Source organism: Rhinolophus sinicus, linkage group LG10 (genome assembly GCF_036562045.2).
Source record: "Rhinolophus sinicus isolate RSC01 linkage group LG10, ASM3656204v1, whole genome shotgun sequence".
NCBI lineage: Eukaryota > Metazoa > Chordata > Mammalia > Chiroptera > Rhinolophidae > Rhinolophus > Rhinolophus sinicus.
In genome coordinates this window covers 31621635-31642951 of record NC_133759.1, presented here as the reverse complement: position 1 = coordinate 31642951, position 21317 = coordinate 31621635, and the positions used below count along the sequence as shown (strand labels likewise).

The following is a 21317-nucleotide window of genomic DNA, read 5'->3' as shown; positions in this document are numbered from 1 at the left end:
CTTTGGTCTGTGTGCCATGATTTCCAGCTAGAAGTTCCCCCAATACAATTCCACAAAATAATGGTGATGATAACTATGATGATAAATTTTATCCTAGAATTATTTTTCCTGCTTTCTAAATAGCAAACAGAGCCAAGTATGTCTGTTGCTATGAAGATTGTAAGGCCTTTTTACAGTGGGGTAGGTAGACATGTCCATCTGTCTCTCCTTCTTGTCAAGGAGGAAGGGGGCTGAACCAGGGTTAGTTGAGAACCAGTAGGGTATGTAAAGCATTCAGCAGTTTCTTTCACCAATTTGTCACTTAATGTCCAAGAATATGACATCAATATCATTGGGTCTGTGCATAATAACCTCTGAGACCCGATCTCCATTCTGCCATTATTCCTTCTCACGATCCCTTACGGTTTAGACTTTATTACGGTTTAGACTTCACTCATCCCTAACCACCCCCATTCTTAAACTATAAGAATTTTTTTTCACCAAAGCAGAATGAAATACATACCCAGTGTTCACCTGTTTCAAACTCTTAGAATTCATCGGCCTGATACTTTTGAAAGAGAAATCCAACTTGCTTATCTTAGGCAAAAACTCAAGAGCCAAAACAGAAAAAAGAGCTTCTGTTCAGTGTCACTTAACTTCAGAGCCACGCTGCATAATGATATGACATCTGTCTTTAGAGTGGCAGGCTTGGGACAGGGCAAAGAGGGTGCAGCATTTTCAGTGACGTTGGAAGCATGTGTATAAGGATAGAGCCGACAGAACTTGCTCATCCAAAGTACCCAAGAGCTGGTCTGCAATGCGTGTTGAGGATGGAGAATCATCTCAGGGGGTACTTGTGTGGATCCCTCTGGCCAGAAACAGGACCAGTGTGCTGTTTCAGGAAAGAAAGGGAGAGGAGGAGGACCTGAAGCAGTAGAAGGCAAGAGGTAACTTGGGCATAGACACTAAGAGAAGCCATTTGAATCAAAATCATTAGTCGTGGGACTCATTGTGAGATCATGATTATAACCTAAAATGTGCAATCAAGGCTCATAAAATTCTAGGAGAAGCTACACAGTCAGGGCTGCTCTGACAGCAGAGTCCCACCCTTTACTACTTCCTTGGCTTATGTGGCCTCAGGATGGAAGCCCCCTTTCATGAGAGCTAGACCATGGTGCTGAACGTCACTCATCTGCCCTACAATCCTCAGCAGAGGATATGGCAGCCATTTTGCTCCTCCAGCACACACTCGGTGAGCAGCCTGGATGTGTCCATCCTGCCTCAAGATCTTTAAAGGAGCAAGTCACGATTCCTGCCCACAGGACTTTACCCTGCCCTTGACTTCTATAGGTGGCCCGGGGTGGTGTATACTACAGTAGAGGCAACAAAGCGGTGTGAAAACTAAAGGAGCATTAAAGCTGACTTGCTTGGCTAGTGGCTGAGAGTACAGCCCTTAGAGCCAGACAGTATTTTTTTTTCTTATCATACAAACATAAATGTGATGTTGATGAGGACTCTTCGGGGGAATTTAATGCTTGATCTATGTGTACTATGTTTGATGACAAATATATTGGAGGGGTCCATTGATCTTGGCCAATGTCACCTTAGGAATTCAAGGTGTGGTGGAAGCCTATCAGAGCTGCCTTCCTAAGCTCCAACTCTATGGTCCCACCAACATTGCCCCCATCATTCAGAAGGTTGCCAAGTCAGCATCAGAGGAGACTAACACCAAGGAGGCATCGGTAAGGAGGGGGCAGTTCGCCTGCTAATGGGAAGTTTCCCTCTCTCACCTGGATATTGGCCACAGTACCCATCCCACTCTGATGATAAATTCCAGCATTTCTACTTGTGTGAGTTTGGACAAGTGACCTGACCTTCCCCTATCCTCAGTCTGCTCATCTGAAAAATAAGGTTAATCATACCCATCACTGAGGGGTTACTGTGAGGCTTAAAGATGACACATCTCAGGTGCTTGCCACAGAGGAGACACTCAACAATGGAAGGTACTATATTCACTGCAGTATATCTCATGCTCATATTATGTTCCTGAGAAGAAACAAAAAACTGTCCAAAAATAAACTTGTTTTCCAGTGTACCCATACCGCAGATGGAGGTGATGCAAAACAGAAGTAAAACAATGAATGATACTACCCTCTAGTGGTCAGGTGCAGCAACACAAAACATCATAGCAAAGACTTCTTTTATATTCTCTTTGTGGTTTTCTTAAAAATGCAAACCAATGCTACAGGGCCAAATGGAATTCGTTGCTTTCCCTAATATCTTAGAGTTAAATATATTATCATAATAACTTCTATGTATCATTTGTAATTATATCAATATATTTATTTTTAAGCTTTATGACTTTTTTTCAGATTTAGTGGACTATTATTGTCCGAATTTTTTTCTGACTTTATCCTGGGTTCCTAGGTATTGCATTAGCATAAAGAAAATAACTACTCCCTCATCTTCTTACATCACCTCATCTTGTGCACGGGTACTTGTGCTATACCTATGTTCTCAGCCTTCCTCCTGTTAGAATAGATGGAGAATAATGCTCATAGGTAATGCCTGCCTCTTCTCTTATGTACTAGAGCACATCCCCTCTCAATTATCCAAAGACATTGACCCAGCAGCTATATTCCCTCTCTCTCCTTATCTATCTTTTCCCTTTCTATTGAAGACTCATTCCCTCTAGCAAATAAAGCATCCTATAATATCTTCTGTTTAAGTTAAAAATCTGTCTCTTGACACCCCTGTAGCCTTTAGCTACCGTCCCTTATTTTACTTTCCTTTAGAGCAGGGGTGTCCAAACTTTTTTCAACGTTTTTCACCTAGGGCCATATGCGGTAAAATACACAGACAGCCGGGCCACTCACTTGAGGTGAAGTACGTCTTGCTTCACCTGGTTTATTTAAGTAAACTAAATATATTTTTGGAATTTGCTGCAGGCCAATTAAAAATGGATCACGGGCCACCGTTGGCCCACGAGCCGCATTGGACACCCCTGCTTTAGAGCAAAATTCAGTGAAAGAGTTACGTATACTCACTGTCTCCATCTCTCTTCCCATTGGTTTCTCCAACCATAACAGTCAGACTTTCCTCCCCAACATTCCTCTGAAAACTATACCTGCCAAAGTCAACAGTATCTCCATCTTGCCAAACCCACAGAGGACTTGGACCAAATTTGAATCCTCCCAGATGCAAGATTTGGGGGTAAGGGTTGGACAGAATCAATATTTCATTGTGTTTTTTAACTTTTTTATCATCAAAACTTTAAACTCAAATTCTTCAAATGACACTACCTTGCTCAGAAAACCAACATATACAATAGATTTTAAGAAAACAGAGTGTTCTTGCTAAATCTGGGCTAAGAGATGTGGTCCAAATTTGTCTGTTCTCCGTTACTTCCTTTATCCCCAACAGCACCCAAGGCATACCCCAGGCTCCCTGGAACCCAGATTGAAAACAGAAATCACCTCAGCCCCTCTGAGGTACCAGGACCTACAAGATTAAAATGAGAACAGGGCTGCCGTAGGTCTGGATTCAGGCCTGATTTAAGCTACGTAGCATGAGTTTTGAGCTATCATTCACTCCCCCAAGGACAGGTGGTCTGCTCTGTAAGGGCAGGTCAGGAAACAGTACAGGAGGCATCGAATCCAATATCCCCCAATAAATGACCCCTATAGGCGAGGAGCAATGATTCTTTTCCCCAGAAGTTTCTCCTGTTCTTTGAACAATGTGGTCCAGGACCCCTTGTCATTCATTACTGATTGCGAAGGGTCCTAAACTTGAACATATTAGGCAAGTTGTACCCGGGAGTCTCTGGCTGTAGGATTGTCTCCTCAATTTTGTAGACCTCTTCTAGACAGGGGAAAAAAAAAAAAAGTCCTCTCCTTATCTAAATAGGACCTCACATACATTCAAAGACTATAATGCATCCGTGAGCATTTTCCTAGCCTGGCTTTGGAAGCAACTGTTACTGCCAGCTTAATTGGAAATTTCCATCAGCGTTTCAATGCAATAGTCTGTAGCCTATTACCTCTAGCTACATTAAACCTGGATCACATTGTAAAATTCTGAGAATCTCTTCAGATCCGGGGTTCTTAACCTTTTTTGTTCACAGCTGGGGAAGTCCATGGACCTCTTCTCAGAAGTGTTTTTTTACTGGGTCTTCTATAAATTTTTGCCCCAAAAGATGCATGAGAGCTGATGGTACGGCTAGGTCTTATTTTCGGGGAAACATGGTACTAAGTCTTCAAAATCCAGTGTCTATTTTATACTTACATCATCTTAATTCGGATGCTAAATTATCATCACAAATACTTGATCTTTATTTAGCCTTTATAAATTGATAGTTGAGAAAATAGATTGACGTCGGTGAGTTGTTCAAACGTACTTAAAAAGCTTCTAATAACGGAATGGGATATCCATTTTTAAAGTTAAATTCATTAAAATGAAATAAAATGAAAAATTCAGTTCCTTCATTGCAAGGGCTTAGCAGTCCCATGGAGCTGGTGGCTATTGTAGTGGGCAGTGCAGCTTTAAGCTCTTAAAAATCTCCGAATTGAAAAGGGCCATACAAACAATCTAGTCCACCCCTCATTTGAGAGATGAAGCTGAGACTCACAGGAGTTCAGGGGTCTTCCCAGGATCTCAGAGAATGAGGCTTTGAAGGCCATCCTCCCAATTCCTCTCTGTGGCTGTCTACCACATGGTGCTTCGTCACTGTCACTAAAGTGATTCTTAGAGTTAGCCTGCAATCACTGTGCCTGCCTTTAAGCCCCGTTCATCATTACCTTACGTCTTTAGGGCTGACCGCACAGGGACTCAAAAAACGTGTGTCGCCACTATTGCTGTCGTCAGTGTTTACTGGAACCGCCCTGGTGCATAACCTATTGTCTTTGTATCCCCCACTTCTCTGTCCCCATCGTCACCTGGCGTCCGGTTGATCGCAGCAATACTTCATCCTGTTGATCCTGACCGACGGCGTCATCACAGACATGGCCGACACCCGGGAGGCCATCGTCCACGCCTCCCACCTCCCCATGTCTGTCATCATCGTAGGCGTGGGCAATGCTGACTTCAGTGACATGCAGATGCTGGATGGCGATGATGGGATTCTGAGGTCGCCCAAAGGAGAGCCTGTCCTTCGAGACATTGTCCAGTTCGTGCCCTTCAGGAACTTCAAACACGTACGCATATCTCGGGGGCTGCTCATGGGCGAGCAGAACCAAAACCAGCTCACTCTCTCCATGTTTCCAGCAGTTTGTAGTGAGGCAGCACCAGCTTTCCCTGCCTAGACAAGGCCATCTTACACACAGAATATGCAGAGCTTGACTCATTGGAGATAAAAATGTAGGTTGAATTATGGATGAGAAGTCATGCCAACTACGGTAGCCAACATTTCACTGGCACTTGTACCCATCTCTAGTGCCCTCAGGCTGCCATGTACAGGTGGGCAAGTTGTTCCCTGCCTGAGGGTGCCTGGCCAATGTGGCCAGAAGAAGTTGAAATTCAGCCTGGGTTCTGCGTATCAAGCTATGGGCCCTGGCAGAGGCCCATGTTTGCCTTGGCAAACTATATTTTCAAACTGATAGAAACTTAAATCCTCTATACATACATAGTAAGCAGCATCAAAGATTGATTTAACTCGTTAAGGAGGGAGTCAGTAAGATGACAAAGCTAGTTCAAAGGAGGATATAAAATAGTAGATTATGGTGGGTGGGGAAAATGCTGGAGGAAGTTTGCTAAGGCTGATTCAAAACTGGTTAATGACCAAAAGGGTTAAAAAAATAAGTAGACTTTGGATTACCTTCTCCACTGGACAGAAATCTTCTCAGTTTTCTATAAGTTAACATCTAGCTTAATAGCCTTGGGCTCTAATCATTAATAAATAGTAAGTCCAGCAGTGTTATATTCCCTGATGACCCCAAAGCAGGCACGTTAGACAATGCTCCAGTGTGACATCAGGAAGTACTCAGTAACAAATTTTTTTTTGGATAATTATTAACTCCACAGAGGAACAGCCACCTTTAAATTTTTGACAGCACCCTGCACCTATGGGATGGCAGTTGCCCAGAGGGACACCGTCTCTGATTTATACAAAGGCTCCCTCGGTGCTGATGGTGACCCTGAAGAACCGTTCGGAGCCTCCCTGAGATGTGTCTGGAGGTCCCTGTGGGTAACGTGGGTTGTCACAGACAGTCCTCTGTGATCTTTTGTTCCGTGCCCCTTGCAAAGAGCAGAGCAACCCCCAGCCCCTGCTCCCACTGCAGCCTGCCCTCTGCGCCTCTAGTGGTGCCAACAATACCACTCCCAGTGGCTGGTAACTGAACTTGAGCTGCCCCCACAGGAGGGAATCTCCAGAATCCTTGGTGCCTTGAAGCAACTCTGCAGTCCCTCTGGAAATCCTCTGCTTTCTACACTGCAGTGACGCTCTGTCACCTGGACCATTAATGCAGTGAAGTCTCTGTCCCCACGTCTCAAGGGTCCCTGCTGGAAACATCTTTTGCTTCTACTGAAGCCCCTCAGTCCTCAGGCCTGAGGTTGGTTATTTAGGGTCCTGGAGAGGAGGGGACAATCAGTATGCCATCCACTCTGAGCTTTCCCTCCTGATGCTTTTTTGGAAAAGCTTTTCTCCTCAAGCCAAAAACCCTCATTCAAATGAATCCCTGACATTGTCCAGTTTATCAGGTATGTCCAGGCACATAAGAAACCCAATTTGGGTCCTGGCTGGGACCCCAGCTACACTGGGTAAGGTAAGTAGAGGGGGTAGAAGGATGGATGGGTCATTGTTTACATAGGTAAGTCCCCCCGGAATGAGATCCTTTGGCCTGTGCTTCTCATAAATTACCATTTGTTCTGCTGCCTACTTGGGACAGGCTTTCAAGCCAGCATTCAAGTAAATCGCAAGCTCAGTGGCCTCCACTGAACCCAAGAGCTCATGACCCGCCAGGACCTTGTAGGGAGGTTCCTGTTCCGGGGCTCCTTGAATGATGAGGTCTTGCTCATAACTACCACCACACAATTACAGTTTTCCTCTTAAGGATGGCTGCAGTGTAATTAGAATCATTAAAAGAGCACCAATTAATTCTTGACTACCGAGCTGAGTGCAAAGGGAGTTCCAAGTAAGAGCAGCAGCACCCAGCCCCCCTATGAGGGGGGCAGTGAGCATGGACGAGTGGTGACTTGCCACCATAGCCCATCTTCCACTTGCCCAAGGAGGAGGTTTCCAAATGAAAGCACTCATTAGATGAAAGAGGCTCACCAAGTCCTCGAGAGGCTGCATGTGGACAGCGAGTAGTGTCCCTACATGGAAGGATGTGCTAGGGCAGGCTGAACACACTGCAGTTGTGTTCATCAATGAAGCTACCTACTTGCCTGATGTCCAATGTGGGAAGAGGGGTGTTCTTCCAGATTTTCATGTCCTGCCCATTTTGTCAGCCAGACAGAAGTTGCCACTGCAATCACTGACCACCACTCATAACTTTGCCTGAGTGAAGAGGGGTCAGAGAGCTCACTTCCTAGGAGATCCATGCACTTCCCCCAAACCACGCTTTCCCTGCCCTCTATACACACACACACACTGCACATACATGCATACATACACATTCTAACACACACTCACATACACACACATCTGTGTGCTAAAATAATGCCACTGAGCCATGCAAGCTTCCAACCTCTCCCCCAGACCTCTTCTTCCTCAAACACTCATGGAGTGCCTACTGTGTTCAAGGCATGTGCTAGCAGTGGGACCACAGCGAGATGATAAAGCCATGGGTCCAGGCTTCAAGGAATTTACTGGACAATTGCACAGTTGGGACATAGGTGTCAGCAGAAAAATCCTATACTGAGCAATCTGTGGATGGTTGAAAAGGGCTGAGATGTTGCTATAGGACTTCAGAGCAGAGAGAAGTAGCCATGAGGAAAGACTTACAGCTTGAGCTATAAGGACAGAGCCTTGGTAAGGGGGGCATCAGCAACAGGGAAGTGCCCTTATCAGGGCCAGGAAGTGGCCCCCGCTCACCATCTCTCTGCTACACGGTCTCCAGCTGCTCTCTGGACGACTAAAACAGAACACCAGGAGCATATCATCCACCTGATCTTCATGGACTTCAAATTAGATTTTGAAAACCATTTCATTATCCAGACTAATCTACATTGAATTCAATAAGCCATAAATAAAATGAAAGGTGAGGAACTGATACATTGTATATAAGCCCATAACCCATGAATCATCTCTCTTTTCTGGTCTGCATGATAGCAGAGCTTTGAAATGGACAGGGCACAGGCTCTGAGCTGTGTGACTCTGGGAAAGTTAATTAACCTCTCTGTGCCACAGACTTTCATCTGTACAATAAGACAAATGATGACACACACATTGGAAGATTAAAGATGATGTCTATATAACGGTTAACACAGTGCCTGATCCCTGTAGGTGGTTAATAAATACATCCGTTCTTACCAGCTGATTTCACAATTTTGGCCTTTTCCTAACCAACTAATGCCCTCCATGCCCTATTTGCTCACCAGAAACACCAGCACAGGTATGCAAAGTGGTGGAAGAATTACTTAGAAATTGTGCTGTCCGGTGTAGTAGCAAATAGCCACATGCAGCTATTTAAATCTAAATTTATTAAAATTAGATAAAATAAAAAATTCAGATTTTCAGTTGCACTAGCCACATTTCAAGGGTTCGTTAACTACATGTGTCTGGTGGCTACCCTATTGGACAGCACGGATATAGAATATTTCCATCATTACAGCATGTTCTACTTGGCAGCACTCCTTAGGAAAGTTTTTGTCTCCAAATAACAGCAAATCCATCCATTCATTACATGAGTGGTTCTTAACCAAAGGTGACTTTGCTTCCCAGGAGGCATTTGGCAATGTCTGGAGACATTTTTGATGGGGAGAGTTGTGGAGTGCCTAACTTGAAGCTAGTGGGTAGAGGCCTGGGATTTTGGTAAACAACCTACATAGGTTGTTTGCACAGGACAGTCCCCCACACAAAAATTTATCTAACCCTCAATAGCAAGAATGCCAAATTGAGAAACCCTGGATCACATAGGTACAAATATATTTTTCTCATGTAGCTAAACGTTAGGGTCTGGAGGCTGCTGACATTTATTTTTTTCAGTGATTCAATCGTGTCGGGGTCATCACGTGGTGATTCCCTTTGCTAATCCCGCAAAATGATGAAATGGTTGCCACAGCTCCAGGAATCATAGTCTAGTCCAAGGAAAAGAGGAAGAGGAAAGGAAAACAGAGCCAGCCATGTCTGTCGCCTTTAACCAGCAAAGAAAAACTTTCTAAGAAGCATCCTCCAGGAAACTTCCACTTATGTCTCAAAGGATCAAATTGGGTCACATGAACATCCCTAGATGCAAGAGTGGCTGGGAAATCAAGTATTTGGCTGTCTAATCTTTATATGAGAGATGGCCAGATGAAAGGGATGGGAATGATTTTTGTATCTACCCCATTGTACACGTGGATCATGACCTATGTGTACCCAACCCTGAGCAGTGATTTATAATATAAAAGAGCATTTGTGGATGCCCCATGTCCAATATGCTATCACATCTTCAGAATATGAAGGATCGCTTTAGAATAACTCCTCACAGTGTTTTCAGAGCGTTAAGCTGTGTTTCTTATTTCAGCCTCCTAAAAACTCTGTGAGATGCAGTGAATTCTTCTTTCCTATTTTGTCTTTGAGAACACCAGGACTTAGCAAAGTTGAATGGCCGAGTGACAAGCCACATAGAAAGGAAAGAGCTAGAAACCAAGTCATCTGGCATTTAGTCCACCCTCTTTCCTTCGGGATCTCTCCTAAGGAATCTCAAACACTTGTTAACCGCTCAGTCTATTTCAAGGTTTCAAACTGTTCAGTATTTATAATGAGGCTCATAATGAGGGTTGGGCAATTTTGCTTTCCCAGGTGTTGAGCTATTAGTACTGAATACCAGAGCCAGAAGTCAGCTGTGCATGACTCTGGAGTCCCTGCAGAATATCAGCCTCCACCTTCCTCGGCCTCAGATCATACAGGGGGGCCATAATGCTGATAGAATAAATGCCTCATTAATTAGCATGGTGGTATTCTAGACCCTCCATCACCTGGCCTCAAGTTCATTTTCCAACTGAATGTCCCACCAATCCTGCATCCCCAGTGTGCACACACACACACACACACACTGCAGTCCCATCAGATGACTCACTGTCCCTAGAATGATCAAATGCCAGTCCCCTCCTTCTCTACATTTTGAAACGTACCCAACTTAAATGTCACCTCCTCTTGGAAGCCTGCTCTGATTTCCTCCCAGATGATTTAGTGTCTATTTTCTGTGGTCTGGTCACATAGTTTTCGTGACTCGAGCAGTGCTTCTCAAATTTCATATGCATAGGACTCACACGGGCATTGAGTTAAAATGCAAATTCCCATTCAGTAGCTCTGGGATAGGTCTAATATTCCGCTTTTCTAATAAGCTCCCATGTGATGTGATGCTGCTGGTCTGTAGCATGTAGCATGTTCTACCTCATAGCAAGATTTATCTTGGATACACCAGATTTCTCTCACAGGATTATAACTTCTCTAATAGCAAGAATCATAGACCCGATAGACCCATAGTGCCTTGAACAAAAGTGTCTGGAATTGAATGTAAATCAGAAACAGAACTGCCAGACAATTCATTCTGCCATCCAACTTTCACCTATATTCAGATGTGAATAGTTTTGTATTTTGAGACAGGCATGAAAAAATCTAATTAGAAAATTAATGGCTCATTTTCCAACGATCTGACAACTCTTGCTTGGAGCAAAACCTCAAGAAATAATGAATGAATGAATGAATGAATGAATGAATGAATGAATGAATGAATGAGATTAACTGCTCAGAATGGGACTCAAGTCTTTTAGGCTGATTCTTGATCAGATTCCTTTGGCCAAGTGCCAAAGTCACGGTGATTTCTTCTTCCCTGCAGGCATCTCCAGCTGCCCTGGCAAAGAGCGTGTTGGCTGAAGTCCCAAACCAAGTCGTGGACTATTACAACGGCAAAGGGATTAAGCCGAAATGCTCATCAGAAATGTATGAGTCTTCCAGGACACTAGCACCGTGAATTCCACACACTTTTACAGAGTTCTGAAATACTATTCCTGCTAATATTTAATACTTCTACTACTCCAGTACTTAAAAAACAAAACAAAACAAAAACACATACACATTTAAAAATAGCACGTTTTGGTGATTTTTAACTAACTGACAATTTTTTGCATGTGTAGCCCTAAGGCCTGGATCTGTTAAGCCCTTGTATTGTTAAAGACTTTTTACAAAGAAACACAAATAATTATACTCTTTACAGCATGTCGCCTTGAAATAAAATGGTATCTGTATCCATTTTTTATACAGGTTTGTTGAAATTTTGCTAAATTTCTTATTATCTTTACACTGTAAAGCATTTTGAAACATTTATTGAATGTTGATAGCCAAACATATTTGGTTTTATCTGCTGCAGGATGAGAGACTTTTCAAAATGGCAGATGCATGGACTGTATTTTGCATGTTTAAAATAAAAAAATTTTAAAAACCCACCCACACTGTTTTTGCAGTTGTTATCTATAATTCATCCCTGCTGAGGATGGTCTCTCTACTGAAGAAGAGGTGTATCCACCTAGAGGTAGTCTTCTTGACTTGGGTCTGGGGCACTTAGCCCAGCACCTCTCATACTTTACTGTGTACACAAATCACCTGAGGATCTTATTAAAATTCAGACTGTGATGCAATAGGTCTGCATGGGACCGAGATTCTGCAGCTCTGACAAGGTCCCAGGTGATGCCAAAGCATTCCTCAGACCACACTAAGAGCACGGAGGTTCTAGACATTAGGGTGTAATCATAGAGACCGTCCAAAACAGGGCAGCACGTAGTCCGCTTGAGAATGGCACCTCCTCCCAGCCAGTAGCACAAAGGTCCTGCCTGCCTCCAAGGTGGGGATAGAAAGTAATGAGACTGATTCCAGAAGCTACACATCCCAAATCAGTCTCACTGCTTTATAGTCACACCTCTCCCTTAAACAGACAAGGTACTGCTCTTCCTGGCTGGCCCCTCACTTCTTACAGGAGGCATCTCACACCTTGCATGAATGGTTCCATGTGGCTGTCAATCCCTAGGAAGGACCTCCAAAAGTCTTCAGAACCACAACAGTGGAGACGTCCATGGCCAATGGCCGTGCAGTGTGGCTCTCCAGAACTGTGGCCCACCACGTTGATTTTTAAGCTTAATGTGGGGCTTCTGCCTCTTTTTATCACTCCCGAGAGCAAACTCTACCAGAAGAAATGCCTGGAATCATTGTTTTAGGTGGAAGTGTTTTGTTTCAATATAAACTGGCCAGTCTTGAATGGGAAGAATGAATGTTTCATGTGTACAATCTTCTCACAGAGAAATTGACAAGTGTTTGCAGGCATAAGAGGCATGAGATGGAACTTACTTTTTGGTCAGAGGGATGGGGAAATAGATCACAGGGCAAAATAGTTCTGTTTCTTGTTGAGGTGGGGAAGTATTAACAACCAAATCAAATGCTTTGCATAATTTCCAGTGTTATAATTATAGATCCTAACTTTGCAAATACATGTCAGCCAAATGCACAACATTTTGGGAATGATGGTAAAAATGTATGACTGAAAAAAATCATAAATATTTAAACTGTATTGTTTTATGAATAAATTGGGTACTTAACAGAAGTTTTTCTGAGAGTTATAGTCTTGTTTCTCTTCTCAAGGCATTTTCTTAGCAGTGATTTATTTCATGTAGGTGACATGGCCTCAGATTAGGACTTGCTCTTTCACAGTCCTTTAGAAACCTGGATCATTGTTTTGAACAAACAATGAATTAAAATATTTAGGATCTGTCCTACAGAAATATATGATGGCTGTTTCTAGCCCCAAACCAGGACATGAGTTTCCTTGTCTGTGTGCCTGGAACATAGTAAGCCCTCAATAGATGTTTAATAAATAAAGAGATGACTAATCAAATGAATGAATGAATGAATGAATGAAGAGACTTGTTAATGTGCTTCATGATCGACCTAAAATCCATCATAGATTTAAAGGTGTATCGAGTGGCTGTGGCTATCAATCAAAACAATGTTCCATGTCATCTTCAAATCTCTCTCAAGACCTATTACATTCATGTCAGGACTCCTGGGATCGATGAGATGGAGTAACAGAAACAGAGTTCAGTTTGCCTGGCAGAACCTTATGACAGTTTACTTCCCTTTTCATAGCCAGACTGAAGCCCACCTCAAAAGAATAATCAAAATAGTAGCTAACAATTTTTTCAGGACTTACTATATGCCAGCCACTGTTCTAAGTGCTTGTCACATATTATCTCATTTAACTCTCCCAACAGCCCTATAAGGTGAATAGTATTATCAGTCTCATTTTGCAAACACAGAGAGTTTGGGTAGCTAATCCAAGGTCACACAGCTATCAAATGGCATAGCTAGGATTTGCACACAGATACTCTGGCTCCTGAGCCCAAACTCATTGTATCATCCCCATTTCAGCTACCCTCCTGGCACTATACCCATCCACTTGCCATATAAAGCAGCAGATTATTAAGAAAGTTGAGAGAATGAACCTTAAAATCTGACCCTTTCAGAAATTTCTTCTCATCTGGTGATGTCAGCTTTTCATTGTGGGCTCTTGGCATCTCATGATGTACAACATTCCCCGGGGAGCAGGGGAAGTGTCTCAGAATGCAACCAGGTCTCCTTGCCACTGAACAGACCATATAGAAGGAACATAACAAATGCAGATGCTCCCAGGATCTGAGCAAGCCATGTGAACAACTGAGGAGGACCAGATTCAAACAAAGGGACATAGAAAGTAGAGTGTGGTGGTAAGCACGGAGGGAAACTGGAAAGCATGTGTCCAAAAGAGGGCAGCTACCACCCAACTTCAGGCGCCATTGCACAAGTGTGGACTCAATGCGAGCAGTCCATCCAGTTTTACAAGAGAATTGAAAAATCTGGCATTTCACATAAAACCCACCAATTTGTAGATGTGGAAAACCCACTCAAAATTAAATAATTGTTTTAGACACTGTACGGGCCAAACTGTTGAGTCAAATGAGAATGACCTCTGGGCTTATGTTGGCTCTGGAGTGCGAATTTGGAACCGCTGAATTATGTACATGGCCTGTCCTCCCCTTGGCCTCAGGAGATACTATAGACTCTTAAATTCTTGAGGACACCAAAGAGATTTTAGTTCTGTGGTATATGTCTATTGGTATTTATTGTATTAGAAAATGAAGTTGCAAATGTAATAAATTAGTTCATTTAAACAGCAATGATAAGTCTATTACATGTTAACATAAAATATTTGATTTAAAAAAATCCATAGTTTTCAAAACCAAAAAAATAAACAGTGAGACAAGTAGCACTGTACCAGTGGTCACTTGCTTAATAAAAGACAGCTAGATTCTCATATTTGCGTCGGCATTCAACCTGTTGTGAAGTGATATTTTAGTTGAAGCACCATGAAGAAAATCTAGCCTCACATGGCAACATAGTTCATAAGAAGAGGAGTATTTTCAGTTATCTCAGAGAATTATACTTATTCTTTTTACCACCTGAAAACTCAACAAGTGGTAGTTTCTTAAAGGTTAGTTGCAATGTAAAATATGAAATCATATCAATAAATCTTTCCTGGCATTTTCAATGGTGCATGATTTTGTAACATTATGCATTGGTCATTTTTAAAATATAGACCAACTCAAGAAGGGGGGTGGGGGTTGAGATGAGTTGGGGAGAAACTTTTCACTGTGTTTGGAAAAAATGTTTATTATGTATATGGGTGGTTTTATTAAAATTGAATTGAATCTTTACAAAAATAAAATGTTGACCAACTCAGTTATGCAGATGTTCCTAATACATGCTTTATTTTACAATATTTTTTTTTTTAAATCACGTTCTTTTGTTGCCTAATGTCACTGCCGATCTTATCAGTCTTCAAGTATTGAGAATCTGCCAAGTATGGTGGCAGGATCAGATTTTCCAAAACTCTAATCTTTGCTAGAAAGCTCAAATGCTATCATTGGTAACAAATACTGTCAGTTGTTTTTCTTGAAGTGACAAGCTCAACTTCATTCATTTTTCAAGAAAATACCTCTGAAATACGCACATCTGAATAACTCTTTATCTGTCAGCCTTTTTTTTTTTTTTTTTTTTTTCCAGGGTTAAAGGATGTTCCATGAAAGAAAGAAAAAAGGAGCTAGCTGGTTCAGGTCACAACACAATGGCACGTGTGCTCTTCCCTGAGGAAACCATCTCAGGTTGGAATTCAGCAGAAGTGCTTTCTGGGTGCTTTGCATTTTGTCACCCAGCATATGAAAAAGACATGAGAGTCAAGATTTTATAAAAGTAATCATTTTTCCGCTCTATCAAGAACATCCTTAAATGAGACTGCATGTTCTTTCCTGCAAGGTGTGAGGGTGAAAAATAAGTGACCACTGGTCCAGTGTCACATGTTACCTTCTTTGGCACAGTGTCACGTGTTACCCATCATTGCCTTTGCACCGTTAGTGCAAATGTCAACACAGTGAAAAAGGCAAATAACATCGTCGTGTTATGAAAATAACTTTTACCTCACAGACTCCCTGAAAGGGTCTCAGGGAACCTTCTGGAACCACACTTAGAACTGCTTGCTGTACACCACTTGACAAAGGGTGTATTGGCTTGCTATTTCTGCATACCAAATTATCACAAGCTCAGTGGCTTAAAACAACACACATTTGCTGGTGGCGGTTTCTGTAGGTCAGAAATCCAGGGAGACTCAGCTGGGTCCTTTCAGCCTCTCAAGGCTGAAATCACAATGTCAGCAGGACTGCATTCCCTACTGGATGCTCTGGGAAAGAATCTGCTTCCCAGCTCATTCATGCTGTTGATTGAAGCTGTAGAATTGAGGTCCCATTTTCTTGCTGGCTGTCAGCTGAGGGAGGCAGGTGGTGGCGGCAGGGAGGCAGTCTTTCTAGAGTCTTTCCACATTCCTTCTCTTGCTTTCCCTATGGCCGGCCCTGTCCACCACTGGTGGGTCAGGTACCTGTCAAACATTTGAATTTCTCTGACCTTTTCTGTAGCATCTGACTCCATCAACAAAAGTTCTGTTTTTAAGGGGTCATGTGATTAGATTGTACCACCCTGATGATCCAGGATTCACTATCCTAAGATCTATATAACCTTAATGACTTCTGCAAAGTGCCTGGTTTTATGTAACATAACATGCTTAGAGGTCCCAGGGATTAGGGCTTGAACATGTTTGAGGAGCCATGCTGCCACCACAATGGAACGCAGGATATTGCTGGATGATTCTAAAAGGAAATGTGGGTGTTCGAGAACTGTAAGAGGGCTGCCCACGGAGGCAGGAGGATATATAGACGAAGGCAAGGAGTGGTGGAAAAAAACCTGTCAATTCTAAATTTCTGCCCAGGAAAGCTTACTGTATATCTGTTTGAACGTCTCCCCTTCTCAGTCTTCACAGCCTGGAGATGGGGATGGACATGTGGGAGTTAAGGAGGCAGAAGGGAAAATACACGGTCTCTGCTCCCAGAGGAGCTTCCAACCTAGAGCTGCTCATTATACAAGGACTTTGGGATCCTATTAGACATATCTTACACGCCTCAATATGACAACATACAATATTTAAGAACTTTCTCATAAACATGTTCTTAAATACTGAAAGCAGAAGAGTGGTGAAGGGAAGAAGAAACCCAGTCTCTCCCAGGGAGCCAAGCGCTGTCTTACTTTTGTACTCTTGGGTCCCAGTATTGGCATCTCATATATGATCAGAGGATGTAGGAATAAATGAGTAAGAGGAGGTACCCTTCTGGGAGGCGAGGAACCGGGATGGGATTGAACGGCACTGCCGTCTTCTGAGAACCGTGGCTGCTGAGCACAAAACAGATTCCAGCGCATCACCTTCCATTGCACCAAAATTCTGTTTAACACCAAGATTTCCAGGCAAACACTATTAAGCACAACAAACTTATAACACAAGAGAATGCGACCAGTGTCTTAAGGTTTATGTAGCACAATTATGTAATCTAGATAGCTCCAAAAATAAAATAAAAAATTCTCCAGCTTTTCATTAAATGAAAATGTTTTGGAACTAGGTAGAGAGGGTGATTCACTACATTGCAAATATACGAACTATCACTGAATTGTCTACTTTCAAATGGCTCATTTTATGTTATATATGTTATGCTACATCAATTTTACTTCCATTTTTAAAAATGTTCTAATACCCCAGTTTATTTGAATAGCAGGCAATTGAATCACTCACAGGTTCCCCTCACAAACCCATCCTCACTTCTCACCTTAGACTTGGCTCCAGGTTCTTCTGCTAATAACCTCCTCCCACTCCTGTCTCATTAACACATTTCTGAGCTGCTGCCTTTTACTTTAAATTACACTCCACCCCCTACTTCCCACAAGCACCACCATGGACCCAGTTCCCTTGCTTAATTCCCCAAAGTCCAGTCAAGAACACACAGTAGTGTTTGACCAAGATTTCCTGAATACTTGAACCAAACAAAGGAAATTTTAACGTGAAGGAGATTCACTTAACATTGGTTACCCTGTGTTAACAAAATGTGAGTTCATTGCAATGATTTATTTACTGTTTGTTGCCCTTTTTTCTCTGCTAATACCCAGCAAAGTGGAGAGGTACTATGTAGGACTAGTAATTGCTCAGAGCTCCTGAAACGTTCTACAAAATACAATTTACATAGACTCTAAGATGCCATTGATTTTAAGATGCACCGTTATTTTATGTACTGCTTACAAAAAAAGAAAAGAAGCACACAATTACACTATGACACCCTGTTAGTTGGAAGCTTCATCATGATTTACACAATGCTAAAATGTGGGAAAATACACATTTTAGAACCAACAAAATATGATAATTTGTGTCAGCACACCACACTTACACACATCCATATACACACATACATATGCAAACACACGCCAATGGGAATGATGTATGCTATTCATTAGGCAAAAGGCTGAGAGGGAGTACAGGCAGCAGGAAAGATGATTACTATAGAGGTATTTTTAGCAGATAGCAAGCTTAGCAGTTTGCTACGTTACAACTCTACAAAATAGATTCTTTTATGTTAAGCTTATTCTACACCATTGGGGATTCTCCTGAAGCTACTTCCAGTATTGTGCTTTATTTACTTTGGGATGTGGTAGAAAACACAAATAATAAAGAAATATTTTTAAATGCTAAAATGTTGAGTAGAAAAATGCTGAATGCCTTGTTTGCTCTAAGAAGGCAGAGGTTCTGAGATGTATCGTTAACTGGATAAGTCCTAGGAGAAAAAACAACATTTCATTAAATACTTATAACATTTTCTATTTGTCGACAATAGCACACTTTTATCCCCATAACCCCACCCTCCTTTTTTCTTCAGTGTCAAAATGTACCTCAGCCTCCCTCATACTGTGACTTTACAGGTTCTTCTGCTGCTTACAGTTATGCAGAGCATTGCAAAGAAATGCTGGGATTTGTAATTGTGCTTGGGGCTCTGACCTCTTTGGGTCTCAGGTAGATAATATATATTCTGAAGTTTACCCAAGAACACTGAGCTTTGGTGTGTATTTCCTATCTGATGAAACTTTACAGTGGTTTCTAATTTTAGAAGCCCAGTGTGAATTCACAGAGGAACACAGGCTGTCTTTCATTCCTGTCTGTGTTTGTAACTCCTGAAAGCATCAGAGGGTCTTAAAACTGCAGACTTGTTGACAGGAAAACAACCACCACAAAAGAAAACCTTTTTCCCCAGAAGGTAAATACTGTTCTGGCTTATGAATCACTTCTCTAGTCTTACTTAGGAATTTCTGAAAGAAAAAAAAAAAAAGATTCAATCATACATTGATTTCTTCTTATGTGTGGAGTGTCCTTTTCTTTTATGCATATATGTATATATATGTACATATATTCATTAGCTTTCAATTTTGTAAAATTCAAAGCAGAACCCCAGTTGGGCAGAGGTCACTCTAAGATGAACAAACCATTTCCCCTATTACTGCCTCCATCCTGATGGCCAGGGTAACATTTCTAAGAAAGAAGATTCACAAATGATTCGAAGGTATGGTGTATTTCAAACGGAAGATCTTTCTTCCCTCTTGCATATTGAGTGATTTTTTTTTCCAAGTAATATTAAAATGCTAAAAAGGACCTCCCATATTCATTAACAATGCAAAGGTAAATCCTTAACAACCAGCTGGGATCCACTGGGATTGCAATCCCTGCATTAGGGAAAGAAGCCCCCAGAGCATCAAGTGTTAAATCCAGGTGGACTGGAGTATAGGATTTTATACACCCACAAGAATGGATTAGGCAGAGAAGATAATTTCATAAGCTAAACTAATTCATTTAGAGTTTAATATGAATCAAATGAATTGAAAGTGACTAAAAATATCGTTAAATATAGCCACAGTCCAGAAATTACCATCATGTTCTGTTCATGTCTCTTTATTTAATATCCTCAGGATCAGAATGAGCTTAGCTGAGCTGCCATTCTACAGATCTCAGTTCATTCTAGGATGTGCATTTATCCATTCTAGCAAGGATAGTTAACACGCTGGTCCAGCCCTCCCAAAGAAGGCAGAATCATGGTAGTTATGAGCAAGAATTTTCGTGTAGAAAGAAATATGTTTCCCAGAAGATATAAATTGAGTTACCTTCCTTAACCCTCAGATTCCTCATCTGTAAGATGGAAACAATACCGTCCACTTCTTAGAGTTCTTGTGAGGGCTTAGAAGTAATAACTTTAAAATGCTGAGCTCAATGTATGGTATATAGTAAATGGTCTATGTAAGTCATTATTTTTAGCATAATGGGTAAGTTGTGTAGTCTAGAAGACAAAAACATGGATTTAAAAAATTAAGTGGGTAGAAAAAATACAAAAACTGATAGCATTTGATAGCTGTGGTCACAGTGACTGACTCAGATAAACATGTGACCTGAATCAGGCCAAATCACCCAAACCCAGGACTTTTGCTGAAGCTCTCAGGAGAGGGTAACTCTTCTTTGATGTTCCCACACTATTAGAACATGAATCTGCGTGTGCAGGAAGGCATCCTGCCACCTCACAGGAATGAAGCCAAAAGAGAGGAAAGTAGAACTGAGAGGTAAAAAGAGGGAAAGAGTGAGATAACATCTTGATGACCTCAGTCAGGGTCTGGATCCAGTCCTGCCTAAAGCTAAATCGACCACTGGAATTTTCAGCCTCCAAAGCCCATAGACTTTCTTTTCACTTAATCCAGTGGAGGTTGGACTTTTTTTGCTTGACAGCAAAGCAGCTTGACCTAGGATTTAGCACATAAATAGCAGATGGCACATAGGATTTGAAACATAGAGAGTACACATAGACACAGAAAACAAACTGATAGTTGTCAGAGGAGAGGGGGCTTGGTTAAAAAGGTGAGGAGATTAAGAAATACAAATACATAGGTAGTTACAAAATAGTCACAGGGATGTAAAGTATAGCACGGAGAATATAGTCAATAATGTTGCAACAACTATGTATAGTGCCAGGTGGGTACTAGACTAATGGTGGAGGGGGATTGCTACATAAATTATAGAAATGTCTAACCACTATGCTGTATACCGGAAACTAATATAAAATAATATTGAATGTTAACTGTACGGAAAAAAAATAATTTAAACAATTTTTTAAATTAAAAAAAAAAGGTGCTTGGATATTGCTTGAATGAAGGAAGCATGGAACACATATACCAACCTCTAGTTCACTTCCTTACATGAGATGGAAAAGAAACAGGAGACACAGACAAACTGTTTCTAGAGTGGATAAAATCATTCTGGCTGCCACGGCTGGGGAAGAGCAAAAGGACAGGCAATTATAGTGTCCTCCTCAACTCCACCTCTAAGAAACCCATTGTGTTCCTTCTGAATAGTGTGTATCCGCCATTTTTATTTCTCTTGGTGTCCATTATATGATGACTCCCTACATTGTTCATTTCAGGATCTGAAATAAGAATTCAGGCTTATCTATGCACAAAATGATGGGGAGATTAAGATCAAATCCCTCTCACAGTTTTGGAAGCAAGAAGGAAATAGTGATGAAGGTGTTCTCTAAATTTGTTGGAAGATTTCCTCATTTAATCTGAGGAAAGTTTGAGGGAGAATGGTTTCTTGTCCCACAGGCTGGCTTCTCTTTCCTCCTCAGGAAAGGCCACTGTGCTTTAGAGTCCAAGGAAGCATCCATTATAACCTGCACCTTTCTACTGCTCGAGACCATCCAGCTACGCAGTGTCAGGA

At 41.8% G+C, this 21317-nt stretch overlaps 1 protein-coding gene across 6 annotated transcripts in view; it reads left to right on the top strand.

Moving 5' to 3' along the window:
* Positions 1-11188, top strand: part of CPNE4 (copine 4) — a 402708-nt gene extending 391520 nt beyond the window's left edge. For all 6 annotated transcript variants that reach the window (XM_019725940.2, XM_019725942.2, XM_019725945.2 and 3 more), the window contains exons 14-16: positions 1588-1721; positions 4935-5171; positions 10959-11188. In XM_019725940.2, coding sequence (XP_019581499.1) covers positions 1588-1721; positions 4935-5171; positions 10959-11093 — 506 coding nt within the window. In that variant the 3' untranslated portion in view covers positions 11094-11188. The remainder of the gene's footprint in view (positions 1-1587; positions 1722-4934; positions 5172-10958) is intronic.
* Positions 11189-21317: the final 10129 nt, after the last annotated feature.